A 13917-nucleotide genomic window follows, 5' to 3' on the forward strand; every position below is an offset into this window, starting at 1 on the left:
AGAACGAGGGGGATCAGTTTAAAAATAATAGATCGACCTTCTAACAGAGAGATGAGATTTTTCATCTCTCTGGAGGCTTGTTAGTTTGAGGAATTTTCTTCCCTTGAAAGCACTGAAGGCTGTTATTGAATTTAGTCAAAGCAGAGTTCCTTTTTTTTTTGATAGGCATGAGTGAGGATTATGGTGGCAGACAAGAAAATGGAATGAGACCATAATTAAACAAGTCTCCAGAGAGGTTGAATGGTGGAGCTGCCTCGAAGTGCTGAATGGTCAACATCTGCTCCTACGTCCAATGAGTTAACAATTTTGTGAAAGGAAAATCTTGTTGGAACGCTTTAGTGCAATTCTTTGAGGAGGCAACACAACATTGATAAAATGGAACCTATATGATATACAGGGATTTCCAAAAAGCTTTAGGTGAGCTCAGTGTTGTGTCTCAACTATTTACAATCTGTATATTTAATGACGTGGATGAAGGCACTAAATGTATAGTTGCTAAATTTTCTGATGACACATGATAGGTAGGAGATTGAATTATGGGGAGGACATAAGGACTCTGAAATGTACATGGAGAGCTTGAGTGAGCAAAAACGTTGACAGATGGAGTACAAGGTTGGAAAATATGAACTTGTCCACTCTTCAGGAGCAATAGGAAAGCTGCATATTATTTAAATGAAGAGAGACTACAGAACTCTGTGGTATATAGGGAGCTGAGTGCCCTCATAAAGGGATCAGAGTTAGTCTGCATGTACAGCAAATAATTAGGAAGGGCAAATGCAATGTTATTGATTGAAAGGGGAATGTTTTGCTACAATTGTTAACAGATATGATGAAACAAAATCTGGTGTAATATGTACAATTTTGCTCTCATTTAAAATATTAAATTGCATTTGTAACAGTGCAGAAAAGATTTACTCAGTGAATTCCTGACATGAAAGATTCTCTTATGAGGAATTATGAGGAAAGATTAGGCAGATTGAGCTTGTACCAACCAGAGTTTAGAAGAACGAGTGGTGATCTTATTGAAATATGTAAGCTCCTGAGGGAACTGAACAAGGTGGATGTGTCGTTATTTGGAATAGCATAGGACTAGGGAATACAGTTTAAATAGAAGTGGTCTGCCATTTAAGATCGAGATGCCCTTAAGAATTGTTAGTCAGTGGGACCTCTTCCCCAGAGACTAGTGAAAGTTGGATCATTTAATATGTTTTATGACTTGAGTTAACTGTCTTAACTGACAATGAAATCAAGTAGTTTAGCAATTAGATATGAAAGTAGAAGCTACAATCAGGTCAGCAATGATCTTATTAAATGGCTGAGCAGGCTAGAAGAGTTTAATGGTCCACCCTGATTTTAAATTTGTAGGTTTATATTGATAAATCATTCTGTTAATTGAAATATACAAATAAACATATCTCCCACACTAAAAAGTGTTATATTACAGTAATAAAACCACTCAATACCAATAATCACTGTTCCCCTTTTCTGCCAACTTTATACTTACCAAAAATTCCAAAGTAGTCCAAAGTTACAAAAAATTATTCAGCAATAAACAAAATGACCAGATTAAAATTAAATCCCATGTTGTGATTATTAAAATGTCAAAGGCAAACTTTGAGCGAGAGTTGAATCTCTAATAATATATTTTTCTCCAATTTTTTAGGATGATTGCTTTTCAAAAGTGTACATTTGAAATTGTACATCAATTCATATAATTCAGAAATGTTTGCCTCTTGAATTCTGAGTGGAATTCTGAAGACAATAATAAAGTTCAAATAGAAATTATTTCTGTTGTTATTCAATTCTTCAGTTATATAGTTAACAATCTGCTTCTGTGAAAAACTGAAAATGAAGTTATAATCTTATACAGGAAGGAATTAGCCCATTCTGAACTGAGGATAGAGTGTGGGATCGATTGTTCTACTTGGCAGCTTTCATGGACTTCGTGATTTCATTCTCAAGCTCATGAGTTGGCAACCAGACAGAATTTTCAATACATCAATGAATCTCAAAGAAATGAATAATCACATTAATTATATTTCTAAAAAAAACTTACCAAAAAAACCAAAATATTGCTTCAAAAACATTTCACACATCAGATATGTATAGGTATATGCCTTTTAATGTTAAGTACTTTATTTTGAACATTGCTAATTTCCAGCTGTTGTACACATTTCAGTGATTTACATCCAGTGAGTGAATGGAGTTGGATCATTTAAGGTTAAATTTTCAATGGACTCAAAGATGATAATCCACTATTCTGGTTTATGATTTTCACTGAAGAACCGGTTTTATTTTGATGTGCAGAACTTATTTTCTAAAGTTATATCTAGCTCACCTCAAACATTAAATTGGAGTTTTCAATAAAAATGTTTTTACTTTTATAATACTTTAGATCATAAATAAACGCTTTACTCTAATTGTTAGCATACTGTATGTATTCATTCTGGCATTGGACGAAACATCCCCCTCTTCTGGTAATATTTATAATACAGATTTTGAGAAACAAAGGTTTCTTGGAAGACTGAAGGCATCATGAAATTTTATGCCAGATGAATAGATCATAATATACCAACTCAATGGGTGGGTCAGATCTTGACAGAACCTCAACCCATCAAAACATTTAGTGGCATTGAGGATATTGATTTTACTGGTCAGGATTTAAAACATATTCTTTCACTGACAAGGCCAGAATTTACTTATTTCTACTTGGCCTTGAGGTGGTGGAGAGCCACCTTCTTCAAAGGCTGCAGTTTGTCTGATATTGGTCCTATTTGTAAGGATGGAGTACCAGGAGTTTGCTCCGGCACGAATGAAGGAATGTCAATGTAGTTAGGGCCGAGTGAGTGGCTTGCTGGGGAACTCGCAAGTGGTGGTGTTTCGCATATATTCACTATCCTTATCCTTCTAGGTGGTAGAGATCAAATATGTGGAAGGTGCAATCAAAGGAGTTTGAAGTATGTTTTGTATGGGCACTACTGCTACCAGAGTTTGTAGCAAATGAGTTGAATGTTTAATGCAGATGTGTGCTTTACTGAAAATGTTCACGGCCATCTTATCTCTTATAGGGAAAAAAAACAAACCTTTGGCTTGAATTTGCTATTCATGGTGAGACACCAGCACATACCTGAATAGGTTCAATGACATTTCAGACTGGAACCTGCAGTGATTCCAGAGCTATCCAGCACAGTCCCTCTACAGGGAATCTTTGAATTTTATGAATTGGTCAAGCAATAATACATCTCCTTAAACAATTAAATTGAAGATTATTAATAAAATGCACAATCCGAACCGAAGGGATAAATATTAGGGGTTCTCAATGTCCCTACCTTTGGGCCAAAAGGTCCAAGTTCAAGTCCCATCTGCTCCAGAGGTATGTAATAACATTTCTGAACAGGTTGATGAGAAAATATCTACAAGACTAAGGAGGTAAACATTTAACTCCAAGCCAAATTATGTACTGAAAGCAACAAGATGGAATTAAAAGGGGTGAAAGATACAGAAGTTACAATATTACATTTTTTATAATTAATCTCCAACAATAATTAAAATCTGACAAGGGATTGTGGCAGAATGGGTAATGTTCCTGCTGAGCCAAAAGTTCCAGATCCAAGCTCACTCCAGAATTAGGTGGCCAAAGGTGTGCTCATAACATGACCAAACAGGTAGAGTATCAACTTGTTAATCTTCACAATGTATGCCAATGGCAGGAAATAGGAGCAAGAGATATGCGTTGCCAGCAATGTGATGGAACGGAAAGTTGCAGCCTCTACAATTACTATTCATAGGTCAGAGGAAAACATGCAGGTGAAAGTGCAGATTATCACAACAACTTAGACACATTAAAGAGTCATTTGGTTGGGAAGCCAATGTGACTGGTGTCAACAGCACAGGATTTGGTCCCCAATTTGGCTGGGATGAATTACAGACCTGCCTCCTTGCTGGAGGTCGCAATGCTGTAGTGAGGTCTGCCTTTGACTTTAACAGGAAGCCTTCAAAGTAAAAGCCTGTTCCTAACTAGTAAAGCGGAGCTGAAAGAATTAAAACATTTCTCTAAAGTGCTGAAGCTGCAGAAAATGGTCTCTTGTATGGACCTGAATACCTTCCATCAAAGAAAGGAAATGAAACCTCACAATACTAATATAAGTATGTTTATCTCAACATTTTAATCTTTGCCAATGCAAAACAAATTTGTTTATATAAACATGCTGTATGGCCTAGAAATGCAATTTATCTTAAGATGTCAAACATCTTTTCTATTGCAGTTACTCAGATCTCTTTGGCAATCACTTCCTCAAGGAGACAAAATATGGTGGGTATGGGCAGAGCTGGGCTTCCAAAGTTGGGAGTTGGCCCAAACCTCTCACTGAGCACAATGTGAAAAGACAACACTCTTTGGATAATGTTGTCTAGAGACAGAAAGTAGGTTCCTAGGAGGGGAGGCCAGGAAAGGATCTTTGCATGGACTTAGACTTAAACAAAAACTTTTAATGCACTGGAATATACTGTGCAAAAATAAAATCTAAAATGACAAGTAACAAAAGTTACAATTGGAATGGCTATAGAATCATTACAAAGTCAAGGATTGTGGACACCAGCAATCATCTTAGCTATGTTTGGAGTCGAAGACGCATTAAGGACTAAACAAGGTGACTGAAAGATTCCTTAAGACACCAATGGCTTCGACTTTTTCTGATTTGAGTCAAACAGGCAACTTGTATTTCTGATCCCTTCAGCCAGACCAATGACAAACAATTCTGAATATAGCCTATAATCAAGTGTTTGGACATCATATATACAAAGCTCCCTCATCCATTATAGTTACTAGAAACACCAAGTTGGGTAGATTCCTACATTAATTATAGGTAACAAGGTTTTACAATTAGGTTTTAGAAACATGGTGAGCAGCTTTCCAAAGTAACAAAGCTAGTTTGAAACTACTTAATTTTAGGATTTGCAGGTCTCAAACAATGATTAATCTTCTTGGAAGTATTACCAGCTTCCATGCACACATGCGCCAGAAGTATTGCCATTTAGAATTACAGAGAGCAAAAGACCAGTGGCCACTTCAATGGCTATCATCCATTTTTCCCCTTTTTTTTGCGAAATGCTTAAATTATCTAAAATGATAGGGTTGCAGACTCAACTTGGATGCATAATTTTCTTCAGTTTCATTTTGTGGTTTCTTAATTCATGTGTAGAAAAACAATGCATCAATTCAGAGTATTTCTTGAGATTATTTGCAAAAGATTCTATGCTTTATCTTATTTGGAGATTGTTTGAAATCTGATCTGTGGCTGTGGATAGATCAAAGGCAGCAAATAATACGCTCACCAGAAAGACCTGATGTACATTTTGAAATCAAACCAGCCAGATTAAAAGATTTTAAATTAAAAATGAACTGGTTATCAGAGGATAATTTTGAGCTCAGCAGATCATTTATTCCTTTCATTTGTCAAATAATCATGGCAAATGTGAAAAAAATGAATAAAATATTGACGTGTTTAATCATTTGGTAGTATAAAAATGAAGATATTTGGAGAGTTTTCTGAAAATGCCTGATTACCAGACAAAAAAATGGTTAAATTACAATGTTTTGAGAATTACGCCTTAAAATTTGGAGAAGTAAGTGGAAGAGGGCTTGAATGTTGAAAAGTATTACGAAGGAAGGTCTGAAAATGACCTCAGCCTGGTTTAAATGGTTTCAGCATTATATGGTTGAGATAAAAACGTTTCAGCAGCGACATCTGAAATTACACGGCATCAACCACATGGTGTTATAAAACCACCAGGGCTTTTATTGACAAAAAAAAATGCAAAGCACTAAGAGAATGACATTGCAATGTCTTCTGCACTATACAATAGGCAAAAGTGAGGACTGCAGATACTGGAAACCAGAGTTTAGATCAGAATGGTGCTGGAAAAACACAGCAGGGTCAGGCAGCATCTGAGGAGCCGTGGATGCTGCCTGACCTGCTGCACTTTTCCAGCACCACTCTGATCTAAACCCTGCACTATACAATAGCACAGTGAAGCAAAACAGTTGTGGCAAAATTTTTAAAAAATACACAAATCAACAAAAAAGTGAAAAACATTGTATTAACATAAGTATAAGCACCAAACTTCTTTTTTTATACTTCAAATGTGTAAACAGTTCATTGTTAGCCACACTGACTAGCTGTAAGATGTCACTGGAGATATAAAGTGCAAACTTCATGTCAACATTCTTAGGAGGTTATACTAGTACAAAACATTATTAGTATCTGGATATGGTTTGCACATTTGAAACATAAATAAAAATTAAAGTTTATAACATTATAAGCTCCAGCCTCAATGTTAGTATTAACCTTAGTTTGCCATAATTGTAAAGAAGTATTTTACATATTTATTATACAGTGAATAATGACAACTTGTTAAAGAGTAGGAAAGGAACAGGTTTGACTCTAATCTGAGTACTTTATTTAGAAATAGGTTGCTCGTACCTCCAGTATTCATTGTGGATTTTAGAAAATAAATAAAAAACACAAACAAAGCTGCGAATCCCTTTGTTTTCATTGCACTTTAAGCAGGAGTAACAACAGTCTCTCTATACAGTTCGTCACTTGTGTGGAGATTCTCCTGGAAATCTGGTGTCTTCTGATTGGTCGACACCAACAGGTGGTCTCTGTGTGTACAAAAATGATAGGAGGAAAAGAGCCACGTCTAGAGATGACCAATAAGAAGTGTGTGATGTTACTGCAGACCAATACCTGCTTTCTACAAGGCCCTCCCGCAGTTCAAAATCAAGGCGATGATCTAACTCCACTAACAGAGAAAAATAAAAGTTATTGCCAATGCTTCAGAATGCAAACAACAATTAAATTATGCATACATAAGTTGCACATTGCATGCACAGCTAGGTCTCAATTACATATTTCTGCGCAGAGGGGGTTAAAATCAATACAATAAAGACTACAATTAAAAATTGCACTGCTGACCTCCATAAGCTGGCTAAACTGCTCAGTTCACTGGGAGTCAGAAGAGACAATGGCCTCAGCCAACGTTACATTGACCTTATGCCAATTTTACCATTAGGTATATTGCGAAACCTTCCTCTTTAAGCACATTCAGGCAAATGTCAACCAGCAGAATGAAGTAAACTGAAAAGGATATTAATCGTGCCTCTATTTTAAAAACTTTAGACCTTAAAGCACATTGTATTACCCAAAATTATGGGCGATTCTTTGCAGGCCTGGTTCCTTAAAGGTAGTGAAGGACCCAAGGCTCACCCTCCATTTATTGGAGGGGCTCATTCAATTAGATTTGGAGAACACTGTTAGAGCCATTGGCTCATGCCCACTATATTCCAGCATCAAATGTTGAAATGTCAGAAGCAAAAGGCCGATATGTCAAAATATTTCTTGGGAATCCTTAAAAATGATCAAGTTTTTAGAAAAGAAATGTAGCAATTACATTAGTTCATTTCATCAAATACAGTACAAAGTGTCAACAGGCAAAGTATTTGAAAATGTCATGTACACTTCAAAAATTAAGACTTGCATATACTAACCTGTACCATACAAAAGACCAGAATTATTGCGTGACAACAACCTTGGACTATACTGAGCTTCAGTTGTTCTCCTGTCTTCTACAACTGGTTCATCCTTGTATTCCTCACTGATTGAAGAAGAACGTGTGAATCTCGCAAACAATATTCCACCAATACCTTTTCCAATGTGTGCAGCTCCTAAAATGAATGCAAAACTGAGAAATAAGTAAACTTAGGAAAATACCATACCTTGTCAAAGATATGTAAAACCCCACAGGCAAGCTTTGACTGACCTTAAGAAACTATGCATACTGATATGATCAAAAATAAAACGGTCTGTAAAATATTGAGTTGTCAGACTCAGGGCATGGTTTGGAATTTCACATTGAAAAGGCTTCAAATTTGAAACAACATGAGATCAACAGTCACCTCACCATAGTAAATCATATTACAAATGTAAAAGGTATAAACAGCATGGAAGGCAGAAAAGCATTACCTGACACCAAAAGGGAATCAGTGCAGCCAAAAGCAATGGGCAAATTCATTATGGTGGCAGAGGCGTGCATATGGATATTGTTTCTGGGTAATTTGAGAAAGTAATTTGATAAGTGTCTTCAGTGAATTATCAGTACATGAATGTATTTTTCCTTTATGGAAAAAAGGGGAAGATATTCTTAAGGATTATTTGGCCAACTGTTGCACGTTTTTAGCTTGGCAATCCTGCTGTTCTTGGCCCCTTCCTCTTTCTCCTCCTGGTTATCCTCAAGTAGAATTATTTAAGGGTAAGGTTGCAAAGAAAAGCATTCCAAAATCCTTAACATTCTCATTAGGATATGTTGCAGAGATTCCTCTCCACACTGCCACATTTTGATGAGAAAGATGTTGAAGCCTTCTTTATTTCATTTGAAAAATTGGCTAGACAGATGGAGTGGTCAGAGGACATGTGGGTAATGCTAGTTCAGACTAGCATTAGGCCTACTGAAGTATTTGCAGCACTGTCAGATAAGAGGTCAAAAGATGAGAAGTGAAAAAGGTCAAACAGACTATTTTGAGTGCTTATGAATTGGTACCAGAAGCATATAAACAGCGGTTCGGAAACAAAGGAGGAACAAGATCAGACTGAAGTTGAGTTTGAAAGAATTAAACAGTCATTTTGATAGATGGGTGCGGGCCTCAAAAATAGATAAGACCTATGAGGCTCCAAGAGAGATTATTCTGCTGGAGTTTAAAAACTCACTTCCAGAGATGATAAGAATTCATGTGGATGAACAGAAAGTTCAAGAAGTGAGAAGAGCAGCAGAGATGGCAGATGAATATACATTGGTGCATAGGACAAAGTTTAGCTTCCAGCAATAATTTATCCTGACAGAGATAGAAGTTGGGAGAAGGGGAGATCCTACATTACAAAACAAAGTAGAGAACACTAGTGATTATTTACCACAGATTAAAAAGGAAGGCCTCAGAGGCATTTCTACTGTAAAGGAATCCCCAAGAAAAGTCGAGGAGCTGCAGGGGAGTGTATAGCCTAAGCAAGGGCAGGGTACGGAGTTAGTGACTGATCTCTATAAGGAATGTGTGTGTGCAGGTAAAGTTTACTAAAAGAACAGGGGGAGAAGGAAAAGAAGTTCTAATTTTGAGAAATACAGGATCTAACCAGTCTCTAAAAGTAACAGATGAATGTATTTGCACTCTTTCTGATCTGTTACCTGAGAGAGTGGTAACTTGTGGGGTAGATGGACAGAAATTTAGAGTACCCCTATGTAAGATCAAGTGGGAGTGTCAACTCAAGACAGGGAAGTAACAGTGGGAGTGATTGACAGTTTGTTCTTGGGAACGGTTTAGCAGGGTCTAAGGTGGGAGTGACAGCCCTTGTTGTAGAGAAGCCCAAGGAAGATAGGGAACTGAGGAGTTAAAAGCAAAACACCCTGGTATTTTCCCAGACTGTGTAGGAATAAGATCCCATTATCATAAGTCATAGCACAAAGCAAAAACTAAAATAGTTGAGGTTCAGTTAGCAGACATCCTGTTTGACAGAATGGTGCAGGAAAAACCTGAAGAGGGTCAGGCAGAAGTGTTTAGTCCTGAAAGGCTAATGGACTTGCAACAGAACGATGAGACAATAAAATATATATTTATGATGTGTGCTCAGAAAAGGAGGTGGAGAATATTCCTGAGGGTTATCATCTCAAAGACAGAATCCTAAGACAAAAATGGAGAGCATGGCAGGTTAGTGCAGGGGAGAAATGGGCAGAAGTGCACCAGATTGTGTTGCCATACAATCTGGGAGCATACAGACAGGAGGTGTTATGAGTAGCACATGAACTACCTGTAGGAGGTCACCTAGGTGTACGGAAGACTCAGGCTACGGTACAAAAACATTTCTATTGGCCTGGAATGCACAAGGATGTGGTTAACATTTGCTGTTGGTGTCAAATGGTAGGTAAGCCACAGGCAGTAATAAAACCTGCACCTTTGTTGCTAATTCCTACATTTGAAAAACCTTTCACCTGGGTAATGGTTGATTGTGTAGGTCCCCTCCTGAAAACAAAGTGGGAACCAGTACTTCCTTACCATATTGGATGTGCCTACCAGATTTCCGCAGGCAATTCCATTATGGAGTATTAAGGTAAAAAGGGTGGGAGAGGAGTTAATAGCTTTCTTCATGTGGTATGGGTTATCCAAAGAGATTCAGTCAGACTAAGGGGTTAAACTTACTGCTCGGCTGTTTAAGGAGGAGCTGGACAACTTAGGTATACAGCACTTTAAATCAAGTGCATTTCATCCTGAATCCCAGGGAGCTTTACAAAGGTGGCATCAGACCCTGAAGACCATGTTGAGGGCATACGGTTAGGATTACCTGAATGATTGAGAGAAAGGTATCTCATTTGTATTGTTTGCCATTAGAGATGCCCAAATGAATCAACTCAGTTTACTCCTTTGAGTTAGTATACAGACATGAAGTGAGAGGGCCTTTGAAATTAATTAAAGAGAAATTGTGAGAACCAAAGTCAGAGACTTCACTCTTGGATTATGTATTGGAGGTGAGGGAGAAATTAAATTGAGTAGGTGAGTGTTAGCTAAACAGCTCCTAAAGAGGGCACAGTATAGAATGAAACAGGTGGCAGATAAAATCTTTGAGATTCAGATACTTTCCCATGGGGATAACATTAGTATTGTTACCAGTGGTAGGAGATCCCTTCAAAGCCAAATTTAGTGGGGCCCTATCAAAAGATGCCAGATGCCAGAAAAGAAACAGTATCGGATACGTCATGTAACCATGTTGAAATCCTATTATAATAGGGAGAAGGAACTGGAGAAACAGGTGTTTGTTACTGCTCCAGAGTGAGGAATCAAATCCAAATGATGGGGATTTTGATGTGCCTCAAAATATATTAAACAATGAGAAAGTCCTTGAGGAGTGGGAAAGGTTAGTGAACTGTCTCAGGAACAAAGAATGCAGGTTAAAGGTTTCTTGCAGCAGTATAAGGGCATATGCAGGAACAAAATGGGAAGGATTAATGCTATTGTGCATGAGGTAGACATAAGGAATGCTGTTCTGACAAAACAACACACCGACAGAATCCTTTCAAAGCCAGGCAGGTCCAGAAGGAAATGGAGGTGATGCTCAAAGAAGATATTATTGAACCAAGTCAGAGCAAGTGGTTAGTTCCCAAATCTGACGGGACTCAACGACTTTGTGTGGACTACTGGAAGATCAACGCCTAAGAAAACTGGGCTATACCCAATACCAAGATTAGAGTACTGTATAGAGAAATTTGGACAAGCCAGTTATATCACAAATTTGGACTGACTGCATGGTTTTTGGCAGGTACCTTAATCAGAGAAAGCGAAAGAAATTTCTGTGTTTGTAACCTCAAATGGGCTATATCAATTCAAAGTGATGCCCTTTGGAATGAAGAATGTACCCACCACATTGCAAAGACTCAAACAGAGTTGTGACTGGGTTAACAAACTGTGCAGTCTATCTTGATGATGACTCTAGTGAATCCCAGAAAGATCACGCGGTACAGTTGGCAGAGCTCTTTGAATGATTAAGAGAAGCAAAACTGGTGATAAACTTAAAGAAAACTGAACTTGTGAAAGCAAAAGTGACGTTTTTGAACCAATGAGACGATCTGATGTTTTGGGTATAAAAAGCAGGCATTTTGGACAGCTAGCCAGAAAAACAACACCTTCTGCCATCGAATGACTGCTCTCTAAAAGGTACCTTTTCTTTATATGAAATATCTGTGTGGCAGAAGACTGAAGACAACCCAGGGAGATCTAGAGGAGGATTGACAACTGGCTGGTTTAGAAAATTGATTTGCTGTAAATTTAATAGGGGCTTTATTGCATCAGCATATTGTCATAGAGTGGGAGGTAGATAATTTTTTTTTAAAAAGAGAGAGGAGGATTAGGGTTGTGAATAGTTATTGTTTAATGTTCACTTTTGGAGTTAAAGAATAAAATTGTTTTTTTTCTTTAAATACTGAAATTCACGGTAGTTCTCTGTCACTCATACTTTCACAGCTTCTGAGGCGAAGTGAGTTTTCCTGTGTATTTCGTTTAATTAGCAGAAGGATTCAGCCCATGTCGTAACACCAATAACAGTTAAATATACAATAAAAATCGCAGATTATTCAAATTTTGGTCTGCAGCCAAAACCTTTTTACTTAAGTTGGGGTTTTTCCTGAATCTGGCTGGAGACAGTCTTCCTCTTTTAAAACCCTTTTCTTGTAGTGATGTGCTTACTCAGAGTTCATTCAACGAAGTTGATGAAAGGGGTTTCAGAGAAAGAGGGGGAATGGATTGTTGCACATGACAGCTTTTCCTCTGTGTTCAAATTCAATATATTTTAATTCCACAAACTCTGTCATAAGTTTGGAAAGAGTGTTACAGACTTGGTGTTTTCATTCAAGCAGTGTTATCTACCAACGGAATATTTTTGCCAGTGTTGTTCACAGTATAATTGATCTCAAAGAGCCACCTAGTGTACAGAAGGCTGACTGTATTAATTGTAGCAACTTCCAAGAAACACTGCTTGGTTTGCAATTAAGATTTACTTTATATTGACTTTTAATTACTTTAGGATGTCTTAAACCAATTAAGAGCTTTTGAATGAGTATCATGATTGCCCCTTTTTAGTGCAATCAATTTCTGACTTCCCAAATCTTTAATACCCACAATGTTGGAAAGGAAAACACTGACTTCAGAGATCCATGATGTGGAGGAGCCAGTGTTGGACTGAGGTGGACAAAGTTAAAAACCAAAGCACCAGGTTATAGTCAGGTCATACATTTATTTGTAAGCACTAGCTTTTGGAGTGCTGCTCCTTCATCAAGTAGTTGTGGAGTAGGACTATGAGACAGAATTTATAGCAAAAGATTACGCTGTCATGCAACTGGAATGATATATTGAACATATCTAGATTGCTGTTAAGTCTTCCACCTTTTAGAAAGGGTTGCAGGTTTCAGTTAATTAATAATTAAATCCCAGAGCTTCTTTTAAATCACATTCAAGATGACTCTAAGCTTTATTAAAAAAAAGTGACATCTCAGCTCAGTCAATGAACTAAAGGTGTGAGGTTAGAGTCTGTCTGTATCCCACTCTTGAGTCAGATGGGCTTTACTCCCAAAGTGGAATTTACAAAATATTACATGGCCTTTGACAACCAGTTCTTCATCCAGACACATGGAACAGCCTTGGGGACCAAATCTGCACCCCAATATGCCAACATTTTCATGCACAAATTTGAATAAGGCTTCTGAGCTGCGTAGAATCTCCAACCAACACTATATTCCAGATATACTGATGGCATTTTCTTCCTTTGAACCCATGGTGAGGAGTCACTGAAACAATTACACAAATGATATCAACGAATTTCATCTCACCATCAGACTTACCATGGACTACTCTTTAGTATCCCTCATTCTTGGGATATGCACCTCCACCAAGGTTGGACACCTCAGCACCACACTCTACCACAAACCCACGGATAACTTCACCATGCTACACTTCTCTAGCTTCCACTCTAAACATTAAAACAGCCATCCCCTACGCATACACACGATCTGTTCAAATGAGAAGGAACATTATGGACACCTGGTTTCAAGGATGCCATCACAAGACAGGGTACAATGCTCAAGATTCGGAGATGCCGGTGTTGGACTGGGGCGTACAAAGTTAAAAATCACACAACACCAGGCTATAGTCCAACAGGTTTAATTGGAAGCACACTAGTGTGCTTCCAATTAAACCTGTTGGATTATAACCTGGTGTTGAGAGATTTTTAACTTTGTACAATGCTCAACTCACTGATTGCCCAATCTGACATACCACAGCTAGAAACCGTAACGACATCCTTAGGAAACAGACATGGGTTGCAACCG

At 37.7% G+C, this 13917-nt stretch overlaps 1 protein-coding gene across 5 annotated transcripts in view; it reads right to left on the minus strand.

The window, feature by feature from the left end:
- Positions 1–2114: 2114 nt before the first annotated feature.
- The window catches only part of LOC140476318 (phospholipase DDHD1-like), an 80982-nt gene continuing 69179 nt past the window's right edge, over positions 2115–13917 (minus strand). For 4 of the 5 annotated variants that reach the window (XM_072568737.1, XM_072568739.1, XM_072568740.1 and 1 more), the window contains 2 exons: positions 7550–7726; positions 2115–6804 (listed from right to left, as the gene is read on the minus strand). In XM_072568737.1, coding sequence (XP_072424838.1) covers positions 6599–6804; positions 7550–7726 — 383 coding nt within the window. In that variant the 3' untranslated portion in view covers positions 2115–6598. The remainder of the gene's footprint in view (positions 6805–7549; positions 7727–13917) is intronic. The other variant, XM_072568738.1, reaches the window with a different exon arrangement.

The sequence above is a fragment of the Chiloscyllium punctatum genome, chromosome 4 (assembly GCF_047496795.1).
Source record: "Chiloscyllium punctatum isolate Juve2018m chromosome 4, sChiPun1.3, whole genome shotgun sequence".
In the NCBI taxonomy this organism is placed as follows: Eukaryota; Metazoa; Chordata; class Chondrichthyes; order Orectolobiformes; family Hemiscylliidae; genus Chiloscyllium; species Chiloscyllium punctatum.